Source organism: Spermophilus citellus (genome assembly GCF_964194105.1).
Source record: "Spermophilus citellus genome assembly, chromosome: 4".
In the NCBI taxonomy this organism is placed as follows: domain Eukaryota; kingdom Metazoa; phylum Chordata; class Mammalia; order Rodentia; family Sciuridae; genus Spermophilus; species Spermophilus citellus.
In genome coordinates, this window is record NC_138185.1 from 203,912,095 (window position 1) to 203,928,554 (window position 16,460).

General features: G+C 37.3%; 1 protein-coding gene across 18 annotated transcripts in view; it reads left to right on the forward strand.

Moving 5' to 3' along the window:
* Positions 1-16,460, forward strand: part of NRXN3 (neurexin 3) — a gene marked incomplete at its 5' end in the record, with an annotated part of 1,519,183 nt that overhangs the window by 1,141,819 nt on the left and 360,904 nt on the right. For all 18 annotated transcript variants that reach the window (XM_081291921.1, XM_081291923.1, XM_081291922.1 and 15 more), the window contains one exon: positions 15,239-15,420. In XM_081291921.1, coding sequence (XP_081148047.1) covers positions 15,239-15,420 — 182 coding nt within the window. The remainder of the gene's footprint in view (positions 1-15,238; positions 15,421-16,460) is intronic.

Below are 16,460 nucleotides of genomic sequence, written 5' to 3' on the forward strand. Positions count from 1 at the left end.
ATACTCCATGGTATATAAATGCCACATTTTTTTTATCCATTCATCTATTGAAGGGCATCTGGGTTGATTCCACAGTCTAGCAATTGTGAATTGTGCTGCTATGAACATCGATGTGGCAGTATCCCTGTAGTGTGTTCTTTTAAGGTCTTCAGGAAATAGTCTGAGTAGGGCAACAGCTGGGTCAAATGGTGGTTCCATTCCCAGCTTTCCCAGGAATCTCCATACTGCTTTCCAAATTGGTCGCACCCGTTTGCAGTCCCACCAGCAGTGTACAAGAGTACCCTTTTCCCCACATCCTCGCCAGCACTTGTTGTTGTTTGACTTCATCGTGGCTGCCAATCTTACTGGGGTGAGGTGGTATCTTAGGGTGGTTTTGATTTGCATTTCCTTGACTGCTAGAGATGTTGAGCATTTTTTCATGTACTTGTTGATTGTTTGTATGTCCTCCTCTGTGAAGTGTTTGTTCATGTCCTTGGCCCATTTGTTGATTGGGTTGTTTGTTTTCTTATTGTCTAATTTTTTGAGTTCTTTGTATACTCTTGGATATTAGAGCCCTAATATCCAATAACTTTTGAAAGTCATTAAGTGATTTGAGTTGATCTACTCGTATTTGAATTTTTGGTGGACGGACCATGGTTGAGGATAATAGAACTCCTAAATAATTAATTGGAAGATTTAATTGTACTTTATCTATTGCTATCTCTAGATTATAATTTTTCAATAAGTTTGTAAGTGTGGCATAACATTCTAGTAATGTGTTTTTATCTTTATGTGCCAATAACACATCATCCATATAGTGAAATATTTGTAGTTCAGGATTTTGATTTCTAAGTGGCTGGATTGCTTTATTAACATAAATTTGACACATAGTTGGGCTGTTAGCCATCCCTTGAGGGAGTACTTTCCATTCATATCTCTGATCAGGACCTTAATGATTCAGTGCAGGGATAGTAAATGCAAAATGTGGACTATCCTCGGGATGAATTGGAATTGAAAAGAAACAATCTTTAATATCTATAGCTAAAACATGCCAGGTTTTTGGTAAAGCAGACAATTGAGGAATCCCTGATTGAGCAGGTCCCATAATAACCATCTCATTATTAATGGCTCTTAAATCTTGTAATAATCTCCATTTACCAGATTTCTTTTTAATGACAAAAATGGGAGTATTATGGGGGGATACGGAAGGTTGTATATGTCCTTCCGCTAATTGTTGTCTGACCAAGTCATGGGCTACTTGTATCTTTTCTTTAGTCAGGGGCCACTGAGGAACCCACACTGGTCTTTCTGATTTCCAAGTAATTTTGATTGTCTCAGTGGCCCTTTCTGAAAACCCAATTCATGTCTATTTATTTCTTGATCTATTTGAATAGGTGCTGTCATACCTTGTTCTTGTTTTCTTAATCTTTTTTCTTTCCTAAAGCCTTGTTTAGCCCTAGTAGAGGGCGCGTTAGGATTGATGTTATTTGTTAATGTCAATCCTAATTGATCTAGGACATCTCGTCCCCATAAATTTACAGGAAGATGATCCAATACATAGGGCTGTATAGTTCCTTCACATCCTTCAGGATCCCTCCAATCTAATACCATTGCGCTTCTATCGGGATTAGTCGCCACTCCTAGGCCTCGAAGCGTTTGAGTGGCTTGTTGTAATGGCCAATGTTTTGGCCATTCTTGACGAGAGATGACACTAAGGTCAGCTCCTGTGTCCAGCAGCCCATTAAAGTCATGTCCTTGAATAATTAATTTTAGCATTGGGCGAGAATCTAAATTTAAAGACAGCATAGCCCAATCTACACCTGTGGAGCCTAATCCCTTGGAACCTCTTTCTACATTACAACTGGAAAATTTATCATGCAGGCTGGGTATTATTAATAACTGTGCTATTCTATCTCCTGGTGAAATTACTGATATACCTCTTGGAGAACTAGCTATAATTTTTATTTCACCCTCATAATCGGGATCAATTACCCCAGGACTTATCATAAGTCCTTTTAGTGTAGAAGAACTGCGTCCCAATAATAAGCCTACTGTTCCCTGGGGAAGAGGTCCTTTTACTCCTGTGGGAATGATTTGAACTCCCATCTCTGGAGTTAGTACTGCTCTGGCAGAGGCGCAGATGTCCAGCCCTGCGTTCCCTCTAGTTTGTCTGATGAGGGATTTAATGGATAATGCGTCCTGGGCACTACCTTGATGGTGCTGCTGGGTTCCTCCATTGCCCCATATATTTGTGGTTTTGGGCCCCGGGGCATTGGGCCCTCTAGTCCGTTTTTTGGCAATGGAGCCTGATACCTTTCTCCACGATATCGTGGGTAAACACTTGGTCCTTGTCCGTTTTTTGATAATGGAATACCCTCTATGGTGGTTTGAGAACGGCATTCATTATCCCAATGTTTCCCTCTATGGCATCGTGGGCAAATACCCGGTATTCTATTCCTTTGATACCCAGCTTTGTTAAACCCTCCTCTTATGGGGCAACTCCTTTTAAAATGTCCTGTTTGATTACAATTATAGCATGTTTTTGGCCTGGCATCTAAAGCCTGTTGTACTGCTGCTAAGACTTGCCCTTGTTCATTAATGTCTCTACATAATTTAATATATGTGTTTAAATCTTCATGTCTCCATGGTCTAATGACCTCTCTGCAGCAACGATTTGCTTGGTCATAAGCCAGTTGTTTTATAAATGACATTACCTGTTCTGTATTTCCAAATATCCTAGAGGATGACTGAATAAGTCTATCTACAAATTCAGCGTAAGGTTCATTATTTCCTTGTATTACCTTAGATACTTGACCTTGTAAGTCTCCATGCCCCTGTAAAGTTTTCCATGCCCTAACTGCATCTACAGCAATTTGTGCGTATACACCAGGGTCATATTCAATTTGCTGTCTTTGACCCTCATAAGGTCCCTTTCCCAATAGCATATCTATATTTCTTTGAGGGTAACCAGCTTCCGCATTTCGCCTAGCTGTCTCCATGCAAAATTCCTCATTGGCAACCTTCCATAACAAATATTGTCCTCCGTTTAGCACAGATCGACACATGTTAGCCCAATCTGCTGGTGTCATGTCCAAGTTGGTAACAGATTCGACCATGCTTATTGTGAAGGGAGCTTGCGGCCCATAGGTTGTTACAGCCTCCTTTAATTGCTTTATTGTTTTGAAATCTAAAGCACGGTGAATTCGTTGCCCTCCTGCCTGCTCAAGTACAGGGCATGCTAATCTTTGGGGTTTTCCTCAGAATTCCATCCATCAACTACGGGAGTTGAGGGCCGCTCAGCGGTAGATGGAGCTGTTGGTTGAATTATGCCCTCTGGTGATAGAACGGAGTTAGTAGCAACCTCCTGTTGTAATTCTCCACCTGATGGCTGCTTTTCCTCTAAGTTTGCTTTCTTTAAATTTTCCTCTGTCTGACTAGCTTGAGAGACCTTCTCTTTTGCTTGACCTAGCGTTTTTTCTACCATAGTTTGGATTTCTAACAATTTACTTAACAGTTTTTCGGTTTGTTTTTTACTGGATTCTAATCTACTATAAAGGTAACGTAACCCAATAAGATAGGATAAAACAAAGCCGAAACAGAATGAAACAAAAACGGAGCAGAGAATGGTTGTATCGATTTTCTCTTTCTCAGGGCCGAATAACTTCAAACCTTGAGCCAACCATTTTTCCCAGTTCGCTTGAGAAAATTCTAGGGCTAGGGAGCTTGAAATAAAAACAAAATAAATCAAAACAAGAACACATTGTTTTTTGAGATGGTCACCCATCCTGTTGCCTTCCCTCAGGGGCGAGCAATTTTACTCACCTCTAAGCTTCAGGCGTTCCCCGTACGGGCCACCAAATGCCGCAGTCTTGGTTGGGCACAGAATCACGAGCCACTCAAGCAGGAACAAAACTTTATTTTGAAAAAGCCGCCAATACTCCGTCGGCGCCAGCAAGCCAAACCCGGTCCTCCCACGCGGGCGTCTGCCGGAACCGCGCGTTCCCCCTCAATCGGGGGGCCCCGGACCTCCCCCGGAATTTCCTCCTACTATCCTTCCCCAACCAATGGGAATTCTCCAGGAGTCCCGTAACTTGAGTCCGGTAGCAGGCCAAGGTGAACAGCGGGAATCCAATTTCCATATGAATGTAAATCTTAACATAATCATATCTCAGTGGCTAGCTGGCGTCACTTTACAACCAAAGGTGCCATACATCGTATATTTGCTTGTGGCTGCTAGCAGGCCCTAAATTGGGTAGCTTTGTAAATATCAGAAATTTATATCTCATAGTTCTGGAGCCTAGGAGTCCCAAATAAGGGCAGATTCTGGTGGCACCTGGTGAGGGCCTGCATCCTTATGAACATCATCATCTCATTCAACCTCACAATGTTCTTAACATAACTTACGTATCGAAACTATTAAGGGTTTTTTTGTCAGCAAGAATATTATCAATGCAGCAAATGCTTTTATTTGGAATGAATGGGAATGACTGAGTGTAGTCCTTTTCTCTGGTTAAATTCCTGAGTTATCCTCAGTCATGATCATCATTCCTTGTCAGATCCTTTAACCAGGACTTAGCATATCTGTGTGTTTCAGGCCCTGTCATAGTCACCAGGGGTTCTTTTTTATCCAGAAATTTTCTACACAAGAAAGGAAATGAATTTGAACTAGCTTCCACTAAACACACCAGCTATTGAAAATTTACTATAAGAAAGAGAAGGGTATGGCTCAATCCTATGGACCACTTGACCTAAGTACTTAAAAATCAATAAGATTTCCTCTCTTGGTGTTTGACAATTTGTCTTCACTCTTTGAGTCCATGTTTATTTTCTCAAAATGCCTCCCTGTAGTAGGGGATTGGCCAGGGCAGCTGTGTGCCTCTCATGTACATCTTCGTCATCAGAAAGGTGCTGGTAGAGGAGGATTTCTCTGGCTCCATATTAAAAAAAAAAAAAAAATTGGTGAAGTGCTCTTGCGGGCTAAAGTTGGATTAATTTATTACATGTTAACAAATCAGCTGTACGTGAGTGCAGAATCTTTTAAGGATCTGACAATGACAGTGTCCATTTGCATCATGCAACTGATTTGGGAGGAAATCACAATTTCTGTGTGTGAAGATGTTCAGTGTTTTCAGATGAAGACAGAAGTTGTGCTGGGACAGTAAAATAAATAAAGTCCCGAACAGATACCAAAAAATGTGAGCAGTCTTTCACTTTGAGTTGCTCATTTAAAAAAAAAAAAAAAAGGCAATACTGAAATTTTTCTAGAGTTCTCTATTATATGCATATTAGCTATTTTTGATCTTTAGTACAACTCTTTAAGATTATTAGGCAGGAGAAGCAGTACCATCTTGTTAACCATGGAAAAACAGAGACGCTGTGAAGATCAATGATTGTTACATGTTATGGAGCATGGTTACAATAGTTGACTTGGTTTCCTTTTCTCCTAACTCTATGATGTGTTCTGTGATTGTTATGAGTCAGAAGTGAGGTGTCCCTTAAATTCATGTATGAAACAATTCAAGAAGGTTCAGAGGAGAAATGATTGGGTCCTGAGAGTCTTAACCCAATCAGTAAATCAATCCCCTGCTAGGGATTAACTGAGTGGTAACTGAGGTGGTAGAGTGTGGCTGGAAGAAGTCAGAATTGGGACTTTGAGCTATATATTTAAATCTGGCAAGTGGAGTCTGTCTCTGTGCTTCCTGATCAGCATGTGAGCTGTTACCCTCTGCCACACTCTTCCACCATGATGTTCTGCCCCACCTGGAGCCCTGAGGTATAGAACTAGGCCTTCTATGGACTAGGACCTCTAAAACTGTGAGCCTTAAATGAACCTTCCCTCCTCTATAGTTGTTTTGGTCAAGTCCTTTTAGTCACAGCAATGAAAAAGCTGACTAAAACAGTGATTAAGAAATATGTGTCTCATATAACCAAGAGTCATTACCCTTCAAAAGTATTAGCCAACTTTTCCAGAAAAATCATATTTTATGAATTAGAGTCACAAATACACTAAAGTAATCTGTGTATAGCCCCTGGCTCTTCAAAGTGTTGGAGTTCATATAAATCAGGCAACTACTTCTCATCTGTATTTCTTTTTGGAGAATATTCAGTACTTAGAAGTCCCTCGATTGCTCTTATTAGAGAAAGAATTTCAAAGTTGCGGAATAAAAGGAGGAGAAGGAAGCAGATAAATGTGTTCTGAACTTCCTCTTTCTTCTAACCTTGTCCTGTGAGACGTCATCAGAGGGAACACATTTAGAAAAAAAAAAACGATTCTACAGAAAGGGCTGCAGAGTAATTATAAAACTATCATCTTCGCTTTTATTTTCACATATTTATATTTTGCCTAAGGACACATATATACATGGTCTTTGCTCTTGGTTAATACTCTATCAAATGAAATGATAACACTGATATTCTTACATTTGTCACATTGCTTTTCTACCATATATCCCTGCGAAGTAAAATCGAGATGTATTTATTTATTTATTTCTACAGAAACAATTTGCAGTGTGATTTAGGAACTGAGGGATAACATAAAACAATTTGACTCAAAATGAATGTGATTTTTTTTTTATCTGAGCCTGCTAAAATTTCACTGAAGAAAGATCACTCAAATGTCTTTGTGGTTAGGTTTCTTTTATAAATTGAAAGCCGTGTTCTACTCCATCATAGGAGACACTGAGGACCCTAACTGATGAGTATTTATAAAGTATTTCCACATGAGGTTAAATGCAAAAAGCTGAGCTGGATTAATGGACACTGTAGTTTCCTATTTCTACATTTTCATTCTATTTCCATGCTCGAATGGTATTGTGAGATATGCAAGAATAGGTGAGGAAATTTCATTGATTAATTCAACAATGTTTATTTTCTGAGCATTCATAATACCTATAGGTAAATTAAATAGCCTTGTGCTCCAGGAACTTGTAGTGCACAGGTTGTGGATTTTCATTTTGTTTGGTGATAAAACTTAATATTTATTTTCTTCAACCTAAAAACTATGCAATTTCCTAGGACTTATTTTGTTTGGCTATTTAAGAAACCAGCATGACGTGAAAGTTTAATGAGGTAATCTCTGACGTAAAGCTCATTGGGTTCAGTGGGTAGAGTAATTATTCATGAACAACTTACTGCCTGACCTTGTTTTACACACTTTACAAGAGAACAGATGACCTCAGATAAAATCATTGTTGTTTAAGTAAGATGAAATGGTTATCCTTTCCATGCTGCCATTTCTACCAGGAAAAGATGGAGTTTCCAGCTTCTTGGCTTTATTTTAATTTTGACCACATGTTAAAAACCCATTTTCATTCATTTCCTTACCTAGACACAAACTGAGTGTCAGAATTGAGGATTTTAGGGAAACAACATAGCCAAATAAAAAGCATAGAGATTGCTAAATCAAACAGAACTGGATTCAATTCCTGATTTCACTAGATAATTTGGTAGAAGATATTTGTAAGTGATTTTGCCTTATTTTACAACCACCCTTACCTTTAAAACGGAGACAGTAACTGTTGCATGATGAATTGTGCTACTCCCAAAATTCATATAGAGCTATGCCTTGGTCTCTGTGGCAACATTTTAAAGAAACCACTGCAGATACCAAAATCCACAGGTGCTCGATTCCTTTGTATACAATGACCTGGTATTTGCATACAACCTGTGAACATCTTTTCATATACTTTTAATTTTCTCTGGATTATTTGTAATACCTAATATAAAGTAAATGTTCTGTCAATAATTGTTATGCTGTGTTGTTTAGGAAAGAAGAAAGTCTGCACATGTCTAGCACAGATATAATTTTTTAAAAATATTTTGATTTGCTGTTTGTTGAATCTGTGAGCACAGAACCCACAGATATTTGAAGCCAACTTTACTGAGACATAGTCTTCAACATTTTAGAATGTGACAGTAGTCGGTCATGGTGGCACATGCCTGTAATCTCAGTGGCTCCAGAGGCTGGGATAGGAGGATTGCAAGTTCAAAGCCAGTCTCAGAAACTTAGCAAAGCCCTAAGTAACTCAGTGAGTTCCTGTCTCTAAATAAAACACAAAAAAGGGCTGAGAATATGGCTCAGTGGTGAAGTACCCCTGGGTTCAATCTGTGGTACAAAAAAAAAAAAGTAACTGTATTCTGGAGCTATAGTCATTAAAGACAGAATTAGGTTAAATGAGATCAGTAGAGTGGGATTTAATCAAATACGACTGGTATCTTAGAAGAAGAGGAAAATTAGGACATAGGTAGGTTCAGAGGGAAAGCCATGTTTAGACACAGGTGAGAAATGGCTATCCACCAGTCAAGAAGGGAGTATTCAGAAGAAACTAACTCTGCTGACATTTTGATCTTGGACTTCTAGCCTCAAAATTGTGAAAAAACAAATTTCTGTTGTTTAATCCACCTAGGCTGGCTGTAGTACCTCCTTATATAGCCCTAGCAAACTGATAATATAGCAACAATATCTCAAGTGCAGATATAGGGATTTGAAATACTATATTGAATACTATCATATAGAGTAAATAGTTCATATATATAGCTAATGTGAATATTGATATTATTACCATTAGTATTAGAATTACTATTGCTAAGCAGAACCAAAGAGTTTGTAAAAGAAATAGTTATCCCAAAGGAAAAAAAAGACACTTATGAAAATTCCTTTAGGAAAGAAAGAATTTGATTATGTCCCTGGAAACTTTATTTTTAGATCAATTTTAGTGTCTAAAATATGGCATACTCTACCACCTATCACCTTTTTGCTTAGAAGTCTCATGGAATCTATGAGTAACAATACTTCTATGTTTACCTGTGCAGCATGTTTCTGAAGTAATGTATTTCTGCAAAACATCATCACCCCCAAAGACAGAATCAGGGTATACATGTCAGTATTCATAAATGTATTCAGAAACTATGTATGATTTTTATTCTATTTAAAGTTTGGGAAAATGAAAGTGTACATAATGTAACACGGAAATAAGACATCTTGATAGTTGGTATCAGATTTAGACACAACATAATTATTTGTTTCTTCTTCATTACTCCTGGAAAATCCATGATAGCATTTCTATCAATGACTCTAACCAAACATTTGAAGGAACCTAGTATATCCCTGAAGAATGGTTATTGTTGATCCTATTTACCACCAGAAATTTTAGTCAGTTTACAGCAAAGTATTGAGTTAGTTGGTAAAATTTTATGGGTTTTATGTTTTTCTCCTACCAGCTCCTCTGGCATGGTGGCATGGTGACATTGGATAGAATATAAAAGGCCTTCACTGCATGCAAGTTTGAGTTTCAGTGTTACTGAGCACAGTTAATATTACACTGAACCAGTACTGGCTCTGCTGGGAAGTCTTTGAGTTGAAACCTTGTTTCTGGGATCCTAGGACATGCTATGCAATATTGCCTCTATAAATCTCAGAAGGTAATGGGTTTGGGTTTAATGCCCATTTAGTTTTAATCATTCTTCCTTCAAGAGAGGGAAGAGATTGCCCCAGATGGAGGGAGACCCCACTTGCCTGAGCCACCTTTTAAGAAATGGAGCCTGGCTGTCCCTGAGTATGTATTTGATTCTCAGGTATTTTCAGATTCTCAGTTTACTAAACACCAAATATACTATTTTTTTTTTTCCAAAGAAAAAGGATATTCTTAAAAATAGGGGGAAAAAAACCCTTTCTCTTTAAGGTTCATTTTATTTTCAGCTTTCCTTCCTTTAAGAGTATTTTATTATTGGTTTTGACTTATTTTTAAAAATTCAAAGAGGCTGACTAGATCAGTAGGCCATCCATTCAATAACTCATCAGAGAGCAGTTTGTAAAATTCATATCTCTTACCCGATGTTCCCTTGTGACTCCCTCTGAAACTTCTTTTTTGCAGCTTTCTATCTGCCATTCACCCTTCTCTCCTCCTTGCAGGGCTCTGGGGAGGAGAGCTAGGGATTCTGTTAGGGAGTTTCACCCTATGGGTCAGCAGGACACCCTGTCCTGGGGAGAAAAGTTCAGAGTTAAGACAGAGAGATCTGATTCTATTCTCTGCTCCACCACTGAGAACTACATCGAGTAGTTGAATTTCTTTGAGCCTCCATTTTCTTGTTAAAATAATAACAAAAATATTTGCCACTAAACCTTCAGTGACTATTGAAAAAAGAGGCATCAAATGAGATACTACCAAAGAAGGCAATTTGAAAACCAATCAATGCTATGGAAATGCTAATTCCCACTGTCAAGAGAAAATGCACAAGATGCACCCCAAATAGCTAGGGAGACAGAGGTAGAAGGAAACCATAGAACAAACCAACTAGTATAAATCAAGAAACTATATTCTTCGGACCATCAGTCATTATGAGATTCTGGACCTTTATGCCTCCATTATCTAGAAGAGATATTTGTCAGTTTCAAAGCTACAAGTCTTTCCAGTCTTTCCATTTTGGTTTTATTAGCTATATGGTAATTGATATGAATAAAAGATAGTTTAATTTTATAGCAATAACTATATCTACCGGCAGAGTATATTTTATGTCATTGATGGTCTATCTATTTTCCAAAAGGACTTGACAATTTATAATAAAGAACACAATTGTGGAGAAGCTTGATGAAGGAGTACTCAGAAAGAGGGAACCTAAAACAACAGAGGAAGCCACCTACACATTACTTCATGAGATTTTAGACTGTATTCGCAGGCCATCTTCAAGAGCCTCAGCCTGATGTCCTGTTTTTCATCCTACTTAATGTACCACATGGTTTGCACTTGAAGTATCACACTCATTTTTATTTATTATTTTCAATGTGATATACTTATATACAAATAATTTATCTAGTTCAGTTTAAATTTAGGTGTCTTGAGCTTCCAAAACTTATTTTAACACCAATAGAAAATCATTGTAGGGAACTTTGGCACATTAAAATATATACATATATATTTCATATATATATACACATACACATATATATTTTTATATGTAGATATATATACACAAACATACATGTATATATCTTTGAGTATTTTCCTGAAGCCATTTAACCTCTAATTATATAATAAGCAAAATAATAAAAGTTACAGGTAGTCAATTTTATTTTCTGATTAAATTTCTCTTATTTTTCATAGGTACACACATGCATAGGTACACACATGTACATATGTACATACGTGCACACATATACCTCTATATATTATTTTTATATTTAGAGTGAATCTTAAACAAGACCATAATCCTATTTCTGTGAATCATTCCCCCCCAAAAAATGTGATCTGTTGTTTGGATATGAGACTGGAAATAGGAACAATGTCATAAAAGCAGGGAACTGGAGTTTAGAAATCAAAACAAAAAAACAATAATAACTATCCAAATGTTCCTAAACAAGGAAAAAGGTTATTTGCCCTCAGAAATTAAATTCCATTAAGATAAGATGTAAAATACACCAAAGTTTTAAGAATCTTGGGAAAATATGTGACCTAGAAGAAAATGTATCCTTATTCTCTTAAAGAAGTCACATAACATCTGCTTCATCAGCTTATTGCTATTATATTAAACAGCTCTCTCAAAGTCCTTCTGGACTGTGCTGGATCCTTAGACCCCTTTCTCTTGCCATCATCTCTTCCCCATTACACACATGTGCACAGAGAACAGATACCAGCACACACGTCCATCTGCTTAACCCCAGCTCTGCCAGAGTCACCACCAGTTCCATCACAGTGAGTGAGTGGCTAGTCAATTATCAAACAATAAGTCAAACCCATTATTTGTGGGTTGTGGGTTAAATAACATGTCATACTTGTTAACATCTTTGAAGGAAGATGAGCTGTATTCACTTAATCCTGATTAGTGGGGAGGGTGTAGAGATTCCATTCCTGAAATACTTTGTTAGAACTCAGCAAAGCGACTTCAGCTGATTGAAAACATGCAAATGCCACAGTGTTAAATAAATGGCCCAGGTGTTATTTTTTTTTCTTCAGGTAAATTTATCATTTTTGCTATCAGGAAAGATAGTTGCATGGTCCTGATTATTAATGTAGTGTGATCTTAGCACTGACATTCTGAACTCAGTTGAGAAACCAGGAATCAGTATTTCTTGGCTCACAGGAGAAGTTATGTGATGTGGTATTACATGACTTGGAAATAAAAACCCTTAATGGATATAAGGAGGGTTCTTAGAGTTCCTGAGATGTTTCCCCCAAATTTATTTGTAATCCATACTTTAAAGTAACAACTTTTTAAAATTCAAAAATAAAAGTGAAACAACTTTATTATGTTCCCTTTGGGACTCTAGGCATTTTATATGAATTAACAGAAAGTATGTGTTTATTTCTAAAAACCATGAAAGATAGAAAAACATAAAAAATAAGGAGAAAAAAATCACATTATCAGAGTAGAAAATTGCAACTATTAGTTAACTTCCTCTAAAGCCAGCATCAGGCTATGGAAACACTCAGGGTCTGTATTCACCCTGAATAGAAAGCTCAGTCCCGAGAACAGATGTTTTAATACTGCTTTCTGCATAGTAGAATAAGCCTTATACTAAGCGCTTTTTATCTTTTATTCCCTTTTCACCTATAGAATTAGAATTATCTAACATATATAACATGTTTTTTATATATATGTGTATGTATATATGTATGCATGTATATATATGTATGTATATATATATATATATATATTATTTTAATATGCAGATTTCAGGTGATGGCTTTGTGTTCATTCTGTTTTGGTATTGGAAGAAAAAGTGAAAAGAGCTAAATTTGGACCGCTTTGCCCCACTGGTCCAGTTTATTGTGCAAAAAAAAGTTGCATTGGCAGGTAGTGAGAAAAGACTCTTGTAGACGGGTGGCTCAGGCTGGGGACTTAAAGAAGGTACCACTGATTTAAGTGAAATATCTGAGCCTCTGTTCTATAAAACTATTAACAAAGGAAATGTCCCATACGATTGTAGGGAACTTTCATCTAACAAATTTGTATAATCTTTGCAAATTGTATAGTTCTATGTATATTATTATTATTATTTTGCAATGAGTTTTTTACTTTGTTTATTTGTAGTAACAAAATACACCTCTGTGGCAAAATCCACTATGTGGCACAATTCACTATGTATTTAGGATAGAATAGGGTAAGATTTTATAAATTATCATGAAATGTCACAGGCTGATTTGCATTTTTTGGTGATTTTATACATTAATCACTGAGTAACCTTCAGTTTTCCAAATAAAGAAAGAAGGGAGCAATGATGACATTTGTAATATCTACAGAAAGGGACTTATTTAAATTCTTCACAGATGGAGAGATATCAAGGGTAAATCATTATACCCACATTTCTAATTTTAAGAAGATTTGATAGTGTTTGTGGATGGTAAGAAGCCAACATTGTTTTGAATATAGACTTCATCATAAGCTTTGCTTACTACAGTCCCAAATTCTCCAGATGACTGTGGGAGGCTTTCCAGAGACCATCCCCCAAAGATTAAGAAATTGATAAAAGGAATATAATGTCATGCTACATGTAATATATAAACTCACCAAATTGGAATGATTTGGATAGTGACCTTTCAAGGAGGACAAATGACATTCTATATATACATCAGAATTTAATGTGGCTTTCTTCTTTACAAAGATGACGTATGACATATACTCCTAATTCTAGCTCAAAGGAGTATATTATTTCTAAGCAAGCTGCATAACTCATCTCTTCTTCAGCTAGCATAATCCCACCCAATATTTTCTGTAAACTAGCCCTGATAATAAATGTGGACCAGTGCTTGAGATTTTTAGTAACTGCTAAAGATATCTGAATGGTTGTCTAATGTTGTTTTAAAAATAGTCTTAAAGGTTGGAACATGTTTGCTGGGATACTCACAAGAAAATATAGTGCCAAATGTTCTTTGGACTTTGAGCTGAGTAACATATGGAGTAACAGGCAGGAAACCATGAAGGCTACATTGGGTAGTCTATTTTGTCTACTAAATTGAAATATTTTTCCCCAAATCAGAATTTAAATTTAAATTTGCTTCTTGAAATAGGCTTTTTACATTTTTAAATACATATTTTTCTTTGTTTTTCTTTCTATTTGTTTTATAGATAATTTCATATTCATATATTCTTGGTAGCCTCTTGTTTCACACTGAGAAGAGGAAATTCATGAGTAAATAATAAAAAAACACTGATAAACCCACTAGTTGTAACTGATGATACCACTTCTCATGTTAAAAGTTCATTTTCTGGGGATTATTTTGCTGTGTATCATGTAGTTTGGAAAAGGAATTTGAAACTGTTGTTCTAATACCAGATAAATTCTACCACTAGAGGAGAAAAACTTTCATTTTTAAAGAGCTTGGAAATAATTTTAGTCACCATGCTTATGGCAACATAATAGGGAAATAGGCAAAAACTTTCAGTCTTATAAGTTGAACATTCCTAACGCAAAAATCCAAAATCTGAAATGCTTTAATACCTAAAACTTTTTGAACATTGACAGGGTGTTGCAAGTGGAAGATTCTACCTGATCTCATGTGATAAGCTCTAATCCAACTGTAAAGTACCTTCAAGTTATGTGTATAAGTTGTCTATAAAACAAATAGATTTTATATTTAGACTTGGGTCCTATCTCCAATATATCTTAGTATGTATATGAAAATATTCCAAAATTAAAAAAAAATTATATCAGAAACACTTCTGGCCCTAAGTATTTCAGATAAGGGATACTGCCCTATATAACTTGGTTTTCTCAGGGCATAACTGTGTCTTCTGTGGGTGGAGAAGGCACGGGCATGAGAGAAATGGTGCCTTTTGGCTTCCTCATTACACTGATTTTGGTGAGGCATCTCTGGAAAAGTTCTCTGCTCCACTGATCAGAACCTTCTGATAGCCAAGAGGTGGGGGACAAGTTCTTTATCTCATGTCTGTCCTAGCCAGGATGGAAAATTAATTCTGCTGTTGGGAAGGACAGAGAAGTTGTTTGTCACAGTGTACCAAAGCTCTTCGACACAGCACATAATTTGCCCTCCACTAATACGCAGCAAGAACTACGGATGTTAGGAATGTCTCTCACTAACATCTGCTTTCTTATTCATTTCTTTTACTTCCTTTTACTGGCAACTTTAATTTGAGGTGACAGATGCCTTCTGAAGCTTTGGAAGTCATCCCTCTCAGTAACCAAATCCTGTCCTGTGGGGGACGTTTCCTCTCTGCAGCTGTTCTGTGAAGCCTCAGCAGTGTGCTAGAGTTGGCAATGCGCTGTACAGTGCCCTGACATCTCGCTCTCTCCTTGCCTTCACAGCTGGCGCTACCTACATCTTTGGGAAAAGTGGTGGCCTCATCCTCTACACCTGGCCAGCCAATGACAGGCCCAGCACGCGCTCTGACCGCCTGGCAGTGGGCTTCAGCACCACAGTGAAGGATGGCATCTTAGTACGCATCGACAGCGCTCCAGGTCTTGGAGACTTCCTGCAGCTTCACATAGTGAGTACCCGGCCTTGGCCTGCCTTCTCTTGTCTCCCTGGTGGTCTGAGTTGGTGAGTCAGATAAATGCCGCGGAACACTCCACAAGGACTCAACAAAGGTGCACATGCTTCATAGGAATTGCCTTCCATTATGTGAACCATCACACTCATACGTGCTTCTGTGATAAAAAAATTAAAAACTCTCCCCTCTGTTCCAGGAATATATATATAGAAAAAAAAAAACCCCTCTTCTCTTTCAAACTCCCTTTCCCAACCTTGTGGTTTGGCCTGCAGATAAACATCTAGCAGATCACTTGGGTGCAGACAATAGATTTACAAGGTGTGGTTCAACTTACTTGGTACAAATAGCAAAGCTAACTGGAATGTTCATGATTTCCTGGGCTGGGGTTTGGCAAACCTATAAAGGGCCAAGGAGGGACTCACAGGCTGGTTATATAGTCTCTATCAGAGTGACTCAGTTTTGCCATAGATAATACATCTTTTTAGTGCACAAGATGGAATTTCAGTGAAAATTCCTTTACCAAAATTAGCCACAACTGTAGTTGGTGACCCTTGTCCTAAGACGCAAATATCACTGTAGAGGTAGGTATAAAGAATGTGTGATAAAAACTGATGTCAGCGCTTCAGAGTGGGTGGGGCTCTGTTTCAAAGGAAATAGCACAATGACCAAGATTAGTGTTATTCATGCATATTGCATATCTGACATTTTGCTTTATGTCTTGTATGTATGAACTCAATAGGACTGTACTTTCAGTCCCTACAGATCTTAAGAAAATACTGCAAGTCTAAGAAACTAAAATGATTTGAAGGAAAAAACTGCTTTTTTATAAGGATAGGAAATATTTTTATAGCAACAATTAACCCATTTTATCACCTGTGCAGTCTGCAGCTAAGAAAGTAGGCTAAAGATATGATTCTCATCTATAAGCACCCCAAGTGCAGCCACCAACAGCAATGAGAGGAATTGTTCTCATTAGTTAGCAATGACAAGGCTAGAAAGAATGGATTTAATTTGGAGCAATAAGAATTCAGTTTAAA